Source organism: Engraulis encrasicolus, chromosome 23 (genome assembly GCF_034702125.1).
Source record: "Engraulis encrasicolus isolate BLACKSEA-1 chromosome 23, IST_EnEncr_1.0, whole genome shotgun sequence".
NCBI lineage: Eukaryota > Metazoa > Chordata > Actinopteri > Clupeiformes > Engraulidae > Engraulis > Engraulis encrasicolus.
This window is the reverse complement of record NC_085879.1, coordinates 30,697,752-30,712,577: the sequence shown is the minus strand read 5'-3', so window position 1 is coordinate 30,712,577 and position 14,826 is coordinate 30,697,752. Positions and strand designations below refer to the sequence as shown.

Below are 14,826 nucleotides of genomic sequence, written 5' to 3'. Positions count from 1 at the left end.
GTATTTTTCCTCTTACTTTCATATTTACCACATATTTACTATGAATTGACAACTTTTACTAAAATCCATTTTTGTATGTGCCCTGACTAAAACTATCCTTAAACCTAACCTGTCAGAGATGTAACAACAACCTGCTCTTAGCAATGTGGCAGCAGTCTACTTGGATGCAGCGGGGAACATAGAACCCTTTTTTGAAAAAGCATTGTATGTTTCTGAGTTTTATGAATTGTGCCCTTCCCAAACATCATGCATAGGCTAAGCGTATCTATGACACGCTGATTTGAACTCACTATCGCGTGTGTCCAATACGCATTTTCAAGTTAAGTCGTGCAGCAGAAACATTACTTCACTGACAGGTTAGGTTTAGGGGTGGTTTTGGTTAGGGCACAGCAAAACATATTTGCGTTTAGTAACAGAAATGCGCTGTGACAAAACAAAATCGCCGACACGGCGGGAAAACTGCGCAAACCCCGTCACTAGTCAAAAGTGCATGAAAACGCTTTACCGTTGCGTTGAGGAGCACGCTTTGAATTCAAAATGCGGCGCACCATGCACTAGCGTGCGATACGTACGCTAAAGCATGATGACAGCCTGCCCAAACTTTACTTGTCGGCAATGAAATGTTTCCTAGTTGTACATTTGTGACCTGAGTGCTGTGTACATCACTGCATAGTATATTGTTTGCAGGATATGTGTGTAGTTGCATGGTTCTTGTCAAAGTGTGTGTACATTGTTTGGTGTGATATTAAAAGCGTTTTTAAAAAAAATCATTTTCATTTCATTCATTTTCATTTTATCAATAAATTCACATCATGCATGCTAAAGCCCCATCACAGTGCAGCCTATAATGATGTGAATATAATGATGTGAATATACAAAGTAAAATCAACCTAGGTATATTATTAATAATAATTTTTGCATAATTATACGGACCTACTGTATACGGTCTGCATAAATTAATTCAACGTGACCAATAGAAGGTCGTAGCTGCTAACCAATAGCGCAGCTCTTTTACTTTGAGTCACGTGTCTTTTTCGTCCAATAAGAGCAAGGCTAGTCCGCGTTCCGGGCTGGCTGTCATTGCCTTTCATGTGGTAATCGTTGGGCCATTAACACCCTGCTGTGAGACCTGTTCGCGGCTCGCGATTCGCTTCCGGGCGATTTAGGTGTCATCAAAATTGTTAGTTTTGATTCTCTCAAGCGCTCAAAATCAGACGAAAGTTAGGCAAGTCCGTGGACGATTAGGGACGAGTTCATTGTCACAAATCCCCCTTTTCGTGCTGTGTATCTGGTACAAAGTAGTTTGTGTCGCTGGACAAAGAGACGTACTGCTGATTCAAGGCATGACTTCTAGTTGATTAGGTGGACAGTTTTCTTCCGAGATTGCATCGTGCTTGTGGTAGGCTAGAACACTTGAACGTGATGTTTTGCGAGTGAATGACCATCACCAATATGCACGTCAAATGAGCTGCTTGCTTAGCGTGCACTTTCGAGAGAGAGAGAGAGAGCTGTGCCGTGATGCTGTGCCTGTTCAGCACCTTGGTTACATGTGTTGTCTGTGGCAACTGCCGTGGTGCAGTCCGGTATGTCTGGCATCTTGTTACGACTTGGTCATTGCCATTCTCGTAAAACCTAATGTACAACAGGTGTGTAAAATTCATGACATACTTCAGCTTTTGTATCTGGAAACGTGTATTTGTCAGTATAGTTGTTGTCAGTTCCTCTTCTCCTTGATTACGTTCCACTTCTGAGTCTTTGGAAACCCTTTTCATGCACAGGAATTCAAGGAAAGTATTATAACAGCTGATTAAATTATAATTAAGATTTTTTTTCAATTGTCATACATAACTCACTGAGAATTGTCCACTTTATTGTTCAGTAACTTTGAAATGTGCGTCACTCCGGAGTCCCCTAGTTCATTCACACTAAGGTCCAGTTCTATCACGTGTGAGGTGTTTGATGTTAGAGCTGTAGTTAGAGCAAAGCAGTGGTCTTCTGTTACACTGCAGTTACTCAGCCTGAAGAAAGCAGGAGGTAAATGTAATTAACACATTTTTGGTAAAGAACCGTTTTCAACATTTTGCCACAGCTTAACCTGATTGTCACACCAAACTAGACAAGTTCATATTATTGGGCAAAAAACTGCAGAATGTTTTCATAAAGGGAGACGGACGATTCGTTCAATTGCCATTTTGTAGAAGACGTTTTCTTCATCATAAATATGTTTCGTAGAAGATGTTTTGTTCACCATAAAGATGTTTCGTTCAACCCATACAGATATTTTGTTCAACTGTTCAACAAGCAGACGTGAAGGGAGCACAGCATACAGTGTGATACAAAGAGGAGTAGCCACCCTCGTTAAGCGAGGTGCTAGTTTAGTCTCCTAGTTCCCAGAGTCCCAGTCACAAGTTGCCTCGAGATGGCAGCGAGAGCAGCGAGGGAGAGAGAGAGATAGAGCAAGCAAGAGAGAACAAGTAGAGTAGAGTAGAGTAACAAGAACAAGGGCCTAGGAGGGCGAGAGTTCAGACAAGCGCAGATCTAGGAGGAGGGCTTCTACTTGAAGGTCACGGGGACCAGGCAATAAAGTAAACTTAACTTAAAGTCACGGTACACTGTGCAGGAAATGGTCAAAAAAGGCACTGCAACTATGCTGCTCATTCATGTATGAAAAGTGCATTTTTTTCCCAGTCATAATGAATACTTAGAATTTGATGCTGGTGGTAAGTAGTCATGAAAAAGGTAACATTAGTGAATGGGCAGCATTAATTCTGGAAATAAACAACTACAAATCTTACACAGTTTACCTTTGAGTGTAGTGCACTTGCTAGTATTCCAGTTAAGAAGATGAGTGACTTTATTTTAATGAAAGCATGAAAATCGGTACACATGGCAGCCATCTTGAAAATGTAGTGTTTTTCACGAAGCCTCCACATCTAGTATTAGTCAACATATAAAGATACATACGTGTACCGATTTTCATGCTTATACTCAATTACTCAATTACCCTGCTTTAGATCGATTACCTGCAATATGCATTGTTAACTGTCAACAAGTGGCTTGTTAAATGTATATAAGTATGAGTAAAAAAGAAATAATAAAAAAATAAACCACTATAAACACATAATAAGCAGCTTATAAGATGTTAACAAAGTTGATAAGCATGTTAACAAAGTTAATAAGCATGTTATGGACACTTGTAAGGGTATTATTACCTGCTTACTGTTGACTATAAATGGTTATTACAAGAACCTTAATATCAAGCGTTACCAAATTTTTTAGTCACGAGAGGTGCTATTCACGACATGCCCTGTCGGCTTGCTGAAGTGTAAATTTGGACATTGCGCTTGCGTCTGCTATTCTCAACAACTACTGTGAAGAAATGTGTATTCTGATTGTCTTGCATCATTTTCAGAAAGCATTTCATTGCATTGATTAGGCTGACCCGGTATTTTACCAATCCGTGGACGCAATGTTTTCAGATTCCAAAGAAAACCTGTTTTCTGTTGGGGAGGGGGAGTGCAGCGAAATGATAGCCTAATTATGGAGACTGACCAGTAGAGCTGTTTTATAATAACAAACAATAATACAATGCTCAGGAGCGCTGGCCATTAGGCCTGGGGATGATTTCTATTGTATAATAACGAATATTAGGCTATCTAATACAAATAAAAGAATTGGTCAAGAGCGTTGTGTTAACTATTAAAAATAGGCTAAAGCCAGGCTTACACTGTGCGATTTGTGACTCGCGCGACTTTTTAGGAGTCAGGCCGATTTCTTGGTCAATCGCAGGTCAATCGTGAGTCTCACATCGTGTAGTGTACGTGGGGTAACGACAAGCGATTTCACCTCACCATCGTTCAATTGTAGGGTCGCAAGAAAATCAAAACTGTTTGAAGTCCTGGTCGTCCGTCGTGAGTAGCACAGTTAAAGCAGTGCTACGACCAAATTTTACTCTACACATGCACGAATTGATAAGACAGTGCAATTTGCTCTTGAGCGCGTCCTCATCTCCACCTCAGGTGCGCATGTTCCCTCCTCTGCAGACCCGGGAAACATGCCTGTCGTGTCTGCTCGCATCCGACTGTCGGCTCGTATAGTGTGAGGACGTGAGTAATGAGGTGTGAACTTTCAAATTGTTAAATTTCCTTGTGCAGTGTGAGAAGGAGCTGAATACCCACGATTTAAAATATTGCACAGTGTATGCCTGCCTTAAAGATGATGCGTTAACAGCAGTGTTAAATTACTTAGAGAACTAATAGTATAGGCTACGAATATAGGCCTATGAAAAATAATTTTCATTGGCTTCATTATTTTTGAAAATAACCGTTAAGTAAAAAGTTGTTCATTTGTCCCTGCCATTACACCCTACTGCATTCATAGAGACTGACCAGCTGATTTACATAGAATACAAATAATAGCCTAAAGCTCAGAAGATGAAAGCCTGAAGCAAACGTCTGCTCATTTGAACGAAATGTCTGCATGGGTTGAGCGAAACGTCTTTATGGTGAACGTCTTATATGATGCGTCCACTGAACGAATCGTCTGTCAATCCATATAGACAACAACATTAATTTCTCATAGAAGTTCATACATATATTTTATTTCAAATCTAAACAACAAAATGAACACTTATAAACATACTGCTTGGACAATTATGACACTAACCAAAGTCTCTTTAGTCTGCAGTGGGAGTCCTCCAGTAGAGCACATAGATGCTCCACTCCACTCTTCTTCTTCTCCACTGCCATCTTACTCAGGTCCAGCTCTGTGAGGAGTAAGGGGTTTGTACGCAGCTCTGAACTCAGATACTCAAATGCCTTCTCTGCTTTATCACTCTTCAACAACCTACAGAGAAAGGAGATGGTTCAATAGTTTCTGTCCAACAAAAATAAGTGTCACAAATTCAATAAAATAAAACTAAATAATCTAACTTAAATCTCACCTCAGTTTGCAGTTTGGATCTTTCACTGCTGAACTAAGTTTCTTTACCCCAGAGTCTCCAGGGTCATTTCCCCTCAGGTCCAGCTCCTTCAGGTGTGAGGGGTTTGATTCAAGAGCCGAGGCCAGCGCATAATATCCCTCTCCTGTTATACCACAGTCTGACAGTCTGGAGAGAAGGCAGTAGATCATTAGCCCTTTCCTTCTGAATCAACTACATGTCAGTCCCTGGAGCTATTCTCAGTCCACACACGATGCACAGAACATTACGTTGTTTTTATACATACAATATTTCTACAGACTTTTGTGTCCTGGACTATTTCCAAACATCCAAATGCTTAGTTTTGTGAGTAGAGACCATATACTACAGATGTTTGGTGTCATGACATGTGATTTTTGTGGGGTAAGTTTTGAGGTACTGTGAATGCCCGCCAAGCTATTTGGAATAACCGTACAATAATTTGGTAACTCTGCTAATGTTCGCCCAAGCCAGAAAACACTTAGGGTGGACTACTGGACGGATGTCACGGTTCAAATGGCATTAGGGTGAATCTACTCCGAACCATCACTTTAAGAGAGGAGGAAAACAGCTAGTTTAGCTTCAGAGTTATACACATATGTACAGGGCTTACATGCAGGGTCATGTTTTTAATGTTTTTATATACAATGTACACCAATACAGAGTACACCCCTTTTGAAAAGTTTCATTTTGAACAATATTTCAATAAGCACATTTTTTTCCAAAATGTCTTGTTCAAGTCAAGTCAAGTCAAGTAGGTTTTATTGTCAATTTCTTTACATGCACTGATCATACAAAGAATTTGAAATTACATTTCTTGCTTTCCCATACAGACATAGACTAATCTAGGTAAGGACATAGACAGTATAGACATAGACAGTACTTATACATGGACTTAAGACAGTATGGACATAGACAGTGCTCATACAGACATTTAAAGTGCAAGACTGGACAACAGAAGACTTGTAGAGGACATACATTAAGAGGTATTGTTGTGCTTTTGTGCTTTTCCTAAAAAAGTCCTTTATAGCGTTCTAGACATGGTAATAGTAGCATTTTGAAGAAAAATAAATATTAAAAAGGTTGTCAAGTACACCAGTAGCAGTGTGTGTGTGTGTGTGTGTGTGTGTGTGTGTGTGTGTGTGTGTGTGTGTGTGTGTGTGTGTGTGTGTGTGTGTGTGTGTGTGTGTGTGTGTGTGTGTATGTGTTTAGTGCAGGTAGAAGGTGCGGTGTGCGTCTGTGTGTGTGTTCGTGTGTGTGTGTGTGTCAGTGTGTTTATGTTTGGGTTTAGTGCAGAAAGTGCAGTGTGCTTGTGTGTGTGTGTGTGTGTGTGTGTGTGTGTGTGTGTGTGTGTGTGTGTGTGTGTGTGTGTGTGTGTGTGTGTGTGTGTGTGCATGTTTTGAGTTAGTGCAGGTTGAAAGTTCAGTCACAAGTATAGTAGTGCAGGTGGAATGTTCAGTCGCAGATATGGTGGTGGGGGATGGGGGGGGGGGGTTGTCAGTGGCCTTGCTGGCTAGAGGCTGACAGTGGAGGGAGAGTGGGTTGAGTGTTCAGCATCTTGATCGCTTGGTGCATTGTGCTGCTCGCCAGCCTGGTGGTACGGGAACGGAGGCGCCTGTACCTCTTTCCAGAGGGCAGGAGGCTGAACAGTTTGTGTGCAGGGTGGCTTGTGTCTTTGATGATCATCAGTGCTTTCCGGGTGAGGCGTGTGGTGTAAATGTCCTGCAGGGAGGGGAGTGGTACTCCAATGATCTTCTTCGCTGTGTTCACAACACGCTGGAGTGTCTTCCTGTTTTTCTCCGTGCAGCTTCCTCCCCACACTGTGATGCAGTTGGACACGACGCTCTCTATGGTTCCTCTGTAGAATGTTGTCATGATGGAGGGTGTAGCACTTGCCTTCTTTAGTTTGCGCAGGAAGTAGAGACGCTGATGGGCCTTCTTCCCCAGTGATGTAGTGTTGGTGGTCCAAGAGAGGTCGTCGCTGATGTGCACTCCAAGGAACTTGGTGCTGCTCACTCTCTCCACAGCATCGCCGTCGATGGTCAGTGGTGGCAGTTGTTTTTGGACCCTTTGGAAGTTGACAACAATCTCCTTGGTCTTGTTGACATTCAGCAGGAGGTTGTTGTCTTTGCACCATCTGGCCAGCAGGTCTACTTCTTCTCTGTAGTGAGTCTCATCGCCCTTGGTGATGAGGCCCACCAGTGTTGTAACATCCGCAAACTTCACTAGATGGTTAGTGCTGTGGGTCGTTGTGCAGTCGTGTGTCAGCAGCGTGAACAGCAGGGGGCTGAGAACACAACCTTGCGGAGCCCCCGTGCTCAGGGTCAGGGTGCTTGAGGTGTTGTTCCCTACCCGTACTGCTTGTGGTCTTTGCATCAGGAAGTCCAGCAGCCAGTTGCAGAGGGAGGTGCTGAAACCTAGTTTGTCCAGTTTTCTGATGAGTTGTTGTGGTATTATGGTATTGTTCATGCACAATAAGGGATTTATTACCAATACAACCTTAGTAAGGACCTAGTATACCTAGATTTCTATTACTATTTTCTATTTCTATATGTGGGGGTCCTAGGTAATGCGGGGGCCCTAAGCCATCTGGGCTGAACAATGCCTCACTTCAGGTTAGGGACCCTTATTCCACATTTTTTGTTTTCACAGGGTTTGTTCACACAGTGTGTCGGGCTTATATACAGTACATTGTATTATGGCGTCTTACTACTTACTAATAAATAGAAATATAGGCTTACTGGTCCTTACTAAGGTTATTTTAGTAATAAATCCTTAATTGTGCATGAACAAGACATTTGCGAATACATGCCTAACAAATGTTTGATTTAGCTTAGTATGTGCCTTACACGTTACTTAAACAGGCATTAACATTACATGTGTTAGTGCTTATAGATGTAACGCTAAAATAAAGTGTTACCATTGTTACACTGGTTATTACACTGTACCTAGTGTGGTAGATCCACTGTAATAGTGAACCATTGTGGACCAAATGTTACCATTTGCCCCAATGTTTTGCTTTGTTTTCACAATAGTCATTTGGTTTTAAGCCTATGCACTAGATATTAAATATATTTTTAGGATTTATATTTAATATATGAGTTCATGAATAGGTGGACTGGAGTTGTAGGAATGATGGGGGGCTGGAAGCCACTGTGTGAATATACCTTTGGCAGTCGGAGGCGACTGGATAGGCCTAGTTGACTCTTGTTTTTAATTTAAAAAAATATCATTTTTTTCTCTCTTTCTTGCTTTTATCTTTAACTCCTTTTTTTTTTTTTAACTTTTTAAAAATTATTTTCACCTGCCATGTCTTGTGCTTTTATTTTAATTTTATTTTTAACTTTTGTGTATAGCACACTGCATTGCACTGAAATGCGCTATACAAATAAAATCGCCTTGCCTTACCTTGTTTTGGGACATGAAGGCCATCAACATTAGGAGGCAGAATTCACCTTTGGCTAAGGCCCGCCCTAAAGTGCTTTTTGACCAATCACAGCGCAGCAAAAGGACGACCTCGGACAAACCTCGGACAGTTTTGACAGCGCTCCATTGAACTCAATGCTGAAATCGCATGTTTTCAAGTAGTTAGCGAGATACGGTCGTAAAAATATGATAAAATATGATTGGAAATTGTGCCTGGCGTATTTGTGACAAAGGCGCACGTTTCCCCGCGATGTAATGGGAGGTAATCGTTTTCCTCTTTACCTAAAACCGGACTAATATCACTAGCAGCTGGATAGTCTGGCTTGAAGGGTCTCGCATCCTCACACTCGACTAGAAAGCACACGGATCAAAAACATACTTTGTGTGCTCCGATCATGCCACCATCTCATTCGTGTCACTTCAGTTGGTTAATGTAGTAAAAAAAAAAAACTTTATTTAAAGGGAAAATGCATTAAAAAACACCAACGCGTTTCGGCGCTGTGGCCTTCGTCAGGGTGTGTAAGAGAAACAAACAGCCATCTCATTATATGAGTTATTGAAAGTTTATCTGTCCGACCTAGCAACTGTAACTAAAGAGGGCGGGGCTTAGCCAAAGGCGAATTTCACCAGTAGAAATATGCATAGCAACATGCACTCTGGCAACTTAAGCAGATCATGATCCTCTGAATGGAATTTTAACATAGGGTTGTACTCACTTTTGCACTCCCATAATTTCCCAAAAATGGAAAAAAAAATGTTTTATTAACCTTACCTTTTCTGTGTTCAGCTCAACGGATGCTGTATCAAACTTACTTTATGCATATTTTGGAAATAACTAATGCAGAGCTCTCTCCCTCTCTCTCTCGCAGCGTTGCTCACTTGGTCTAAATTTCACAGGCATTAGACTCGTTAAATACTTTTTTAAAATAGTTCTTTAAATTATTTTTTTCTGATTGTGAGCCTCTTTTCCATTTTAAAACTCCCCTTGTTGGAAAGACGTACCTCGCTCATAGCGCATGTGAACTCGAATAGCTAGACAGCATGTTTAGCGTAGTTTAATGAATGACATCAGTTTTTTTTTTTAATGAATTCTTGTGTAACAGGTGTTTGTCTGTAGCAGGTTTGTTGCGCTCAGTCAACTTGAAAAACTAATGTTGGGTTTTGTAGCTGGTGTAGGCCATCTAGCAGAGCGACAAAAAGGCAATGAATTTAACAAATAGGCCTATCTTCGTTACCCGGCGTGAAACTTTCCGCCGGGCTCTGTCATCCTCCAATTTGGAGATTATTCGTGGAGTGGTGCGGGAGTTGTGTGCAGAACAGGCAGAACAGACAAATGTTTCTTGAATTATTAGATAGGCTTATATAAACTAGTATCTTCAGCATTGTATGTCCACATGGCATGAAATGTTGCACTGCAACCCGCCACGGCAAAGTCACTTGAGATAATTTGATGCCATGCTGCGGCAGTTGAGCGTTCCACCAACATAGCAGAGATACAGACAGAGGTTCCCTGAGTTATAGATGTGCATGCGTCTTTAAAAGGACACTGTGCAGGAAATGGCCAAAAAAAGGTAGTGCAACCATGCTGCTTATTGAAACTGGGCTGCCTATTGCCAAATTTGATCTTTACATGAAAGTTTACTAAGTATTAAACAAATATTTTCTAGTATGGTCCAAGTACAGTCATTTTTGCAGCTAAAAATGGCGGACCATGGAGAAGATCCCCCTTTTCATGTATGAAAAGTGCAATTTTTCCAGTCGTAATGAATACTTAGAATTTGATGCTGGTGGTAAGTATTCATGAAAAAGGTAACATTAGTGAATGGGCAGCATGGATTCTGCACATAAACAACTAAAAATCTCACACAGTGTCCCTTTAAAAATTGCTTAAAATATTGCTTTTCAAAAGGGGTGTACTCATTTTTGTCTCAAAATATCAACAATGACAGCTGGCACTTCTTAATCACTAATGTTGAAGGAAGTCCTTGTAAAATTACTATACCTCAGAGTCTCAAGTTTGCACTGAGGATTTGCCAGTCTGCAGGCAAGAACCTCCACACCTGAGTCTGTAATGACATTGCCACTCAGATCCAGCTCCTTCAAAGAGGAAGAGCTAAGGGCATCTGCAATAGTCGAACAGCTCTCGTGTGTCAGGTTGCACTTGTCCAGCCTATGATGGAAAAATATATGACATACAGTATGCTGGTATAACATATATGTTGGAGTGTATTGGAAGCTGCTTTCTTACGTCTGTTTTCCCACTGTTTTTCTGTCAGAGATTATAGACTATATATAATATACAACATTGATCTCTAATTACCCCCCCAAAAAAAACGTAAACCCATTTATCACACATATTCTACTTTGTTGGCTGCCCATAGAAATTAAATATGTTGGTATTTATTTGTTTCAGGAACTAAACATGCATTAATATTATCATAACCAAGTATATATGACTATTTTCATTCTCTACTGTGGGAGAGTAAGATGAAAATATAGTTTAAGTGGACTGATGGCTTACTAAATGTGCTAAAGTCTCATCTGTATTTTTTGTGTTGATTTAGACATGTAAAATGTTGGTTTTAATAATAAGCCATGCATATATTGGATGATTTACTCCACCCACAGTGGCAGTCCAATATACAGAATACAGGTCTGTATTAGATATTTTTTACTGTATATATTATTTGAGTACTTTGTTCCATATGTTTTATTAGTATGTCAATGCTATTATGGACCCTGGGAGATCAGCAACATGGCGGTTTGTACTCACAAAGCTTTTGTGGCCGTTTTCACCACAGGCAGGAGTCTCCTCAGACATTCATCTGACCTTTGAAACTTCTTTAGGTCAAACTCTTCAATCACCTTATCTGATGTCAGCAGCACAAAGACCAGCGCTGACCACTGAGCAGGGGAAAGCCTAGTACTGGAGAGACTGCCAGACTCCAGTTGCTTTTGGATGTCATCTACCAGAGACTTGTCATTCAACTCATTAAGGCAGTAGAAGAGATTAATTGATCTCTCTGCTGAAAGGTTCTCTTTTAACTTGTCTTTGATATATTTTATTATTTCGTCTCGGCTTTGTGAATTTTTCTCATTGTACGTCAGTAAGCCATGTAAGAGTTTCTGATTTCCCTCCAGTGAGAGACCCATAAGGAAGCGGAGAAAAAGATCAAATTGTCCAATAGAACTCTCCAAAGCCTTGTCCACTGCATTCTTCAGCATTTCAGTGCTGTTGCTCTCTTTCTCTGAAGATGTGTCCTGATCAGCAAAAACATTCCTTTTGTTTTTGCACATGCAGATGTGTGCATATAAAGCTGCCATGAACTCCTGAATGCTGAGATGTACAAAGCTAAATGCTGTGCCAATGAGTATGCCAGAGTCCTTCTTGAAGATCTGAGTGCACATACCAGAGTACACAGACGCATCATCTACACTTATGCCAATGTCTGTGAGATCACTGCTGCAGAAGATCAGGTTGTTGTCCAGCAAGTTATGAAAAGCAAGTTGCCCTAAAGCTTGAGTGGTTTCATCCCACTCTGTGCCAAAACTTGTGCTCTCTACATCATACTTCTCAGTCTTGCGCTTGGTCTGAAAAATCAAGAAGTGTGAATACATTTGTGTCAGTGTCTTCAGGATTGGTTTCTCAATTGACTTTGAAGATTCTTCTTCATCCATTTTCATTTCCGTTGTCTTTCTGTTTGCTACATTTGTGTCCCTCAGAATTGTTTCAAAAACAGTTGCACAGATCCAGCAGAAGACTGGAATGTGGCACATGATGTAGAGGCTTCTCGATTCCTTGATGTGTTTTAAAACCTTTTCAGCCAGTTTCTGGTCTTCAATCTTCTTCTTGAAGTACTCCTCCTTCTGTTCTTCGTTAAACCCTCGAACCTCAGACACCAAGTCGATACATTCAGGAGGAATATGATTGGCAGCGGCTGGTCTGGAGGTTATCCATATGAGAGCAGATGGAAGCAGATTGCCTTTGATCAGATTTGTCAGAAGGACATCCATTGAGGTTTGTGTGGTAAGGTCAGACCAGATCTCATTTTTCTTGAATTGAAGAGGATGTCGGCATTCATCCAGGCCATCAAAGATGAAAAGCACTTTGTAGTCCTTGTTTTTGGTGAACACCAATCCTTTTGTCTCAGGGAAAAACTGATGAAGGATCTCCATAAAACTGTATTTGTCTTTCTTCAAATTCAGCTCTCTGAAAGGAAGTGGAAAGACCAATTCAATGTCTTGGTTCTCTGCTCCACTTGTCCAATCCAAGATGAACTTCTGCACAGAAATGGATTTTCCAATGCCTGCAACTCCTTTGGTTAGCACCATTCTAATGGATCTGTCTTCTTCAGACTTAAAAATATTGTTGCACTCAATGGATTTTTCTTCTGAATCTTGAGCCCGAGTTGCTTTCTCCATACATCCAACTTCGTGTTCTTTATTGATTGCACCATTTCCTCCCTCTGTGATGTACAGGTCTGTGTAAATCTTTTCAAGGAGTTCAGATTTTCCCTGCTCTGTTATTCCCGGTAATACACGGCCATACCTCTTCTTCAGGTTCTTCTTTAGCTTTTTCTGGCACAGCTCAATGGGACCTGTTAAATATACTCTAAGTATAGCACTATATGAAACATTGGTCTTTAATTCCAATAAATGTATACAGTAGGTACCAGGATTACTAAAATGTAAACATATGAAAATTATTATTTTTCACCTTTCTCTAAAAAGTCTGCCAGGTCTGTCTGGTTCATCTTCCGTAGGAAATGTACTGTAATGTTGAGGGCCCCCTCTCTGGCATTGTAGTTGTCATCCTCTCCCTTGTCATAGAATTTTGTGTTGTCCTTTCTCAGGAGTTTCTTAAATTTCTCCAGCTCATGCTTCATGAATACCATCACTTTCTTCTCCAAGTCCTGTAAAAAGGAAAGGCACGCTCATTAACACTTTTATTTCAATCATTGACTGTACAGTATTAACTTCAAATACAACACTGTCACTGAATGAGACAACACTATCAATCGTATGATGGCATGTTTTAGAGTTGATGAATATTTTTAAGATTATATCAAACATGAGAAAGTTTTGTCTCACCATGAGGACGTTTTTTAAATGAATATCTTTCACACAACTATGCATCTTCGTTGGCTTGCTGGGGGAAAAAAAAACAGGAAAATGCCTGTTGACATTCTAACATTTTTTGGAAATGTTAATAGGTCATATTCAACTCAATCATTTCACCAGTGTCCATTGTCCACCTGACTACAAAATCGAAAGAGGCCGAAGATGCCAGGGTACCTTTCACTAGACTACCTTTCACCTTATATAGACCATCATTTGGACCCAGAGTTAAATGTTAAGTTGCATTGTGAAGATTTGTGAAAATTAAGAGATGTTTAAAGATCTACTTCCACGGAAAACTTTGCTCACTCGTTTCGAAATCTGGAGGGTCACCCCTAGCTGCATACAGAAGCTGCGCTGGCAAGTGGAGCCTCACCTCCACTGGCTGTGTTTCCCATTCATAGATACAGAGAAAGGAGTGAATCAGGAAAAGCCTGTACCTACTTGACATTTCTCACCCACAGATGCCTGGCTGTATTTCTGAAGACATGATATGTATGTTTTTCCCCCCACAAGGTTTCTAAAAAAGCAGTGGATGGTGGCACAAAACTTTGCTTAGCCTGACTATCGGCTGGTTGCTACTCTTGGATGCATATTTGGTGGGAGGGAGCCAATCAGAAGTCTAATTTCAGGGATATTCACGAGAAGGACTTGTCTGGCGGCAAACGCCATACTAAATCACAAGTGTGATCTAGTCTGGGGACCAACTGTTTATTATCTCGTAAGGAGGTGTGGTTTTCGTAGCCGTTGATTGGACGGCACGAGTGTCTATCACTCGCCAGAGAGAACCCATGCTGCCTTGCGCGCGATGACGTGTGTATATCGCGACGAGGAAATTATCTGCAAGAAGCCACAGAAATTGAAGAAGCTAAAACAGTCTAGAAATCAACAATGGCGCCAGACGATTTTTGCCGTTTGTGCAAGACAAATGAGAAGGACCACCATCTACATATGGACATTCAACTGACATGTTCGCAGTGAAAAAAGAAACAACTATTTCGGACAGGATGGCGTTCCTAGGCTTGATTGTATCCTCCGTGTCGGGACAGTCAAGGAGATGTTGTTCGCGTTGCGCCTCAGTCATAAACAGGCTCGGAAAGGATTCACCTAATATTCAGGCAATGGGAGGAAGAATTCAAAGACGGCAACGTCTCCAAAAGGCCACGCGAGCCAACGCCATCGACGACACCGAGGGATTTGAAAAAGACATTGCCAAACCCACCGACTCCAAGTGCCAACTCAGGTATCCAGTTTAATACTCTGTTCAATCGCTCCAACTGGTAGCTCCAGCTCCTTAAATCCAATGCTCGCTCACTATTACATTA

The 14,826-nt window shown here is 41.0% G+C and overlaps 1 protein-coding gene across 1 annotated transcript; it reads right to left on the bottom strand.

The window, feature by feature from the left end:
• Positions 1 to 1,849: 1,849 nt before the first annotated feature.
• LOC134439968 (NLR family CARD domain-containing protein 3-like) lies at positions 1,850 to 13,903 on the bottom strand. Its single transcript, XM_063189896.1, is given in 7 exon segments — positions 1,850 to 2,018; positions 4,943 to 5,107; positions 10,386 to 10,553; positions 11,157 to 12,961; positions 13,057 to 13,296; positions 13,361 to 13,394; positions 13,878 to 13,903. Coding segments are annotated over 7 exon segments (2,607 nt in total).
• Positions 13,904 to 14,826: the final 923 nt, after the last annotated feature.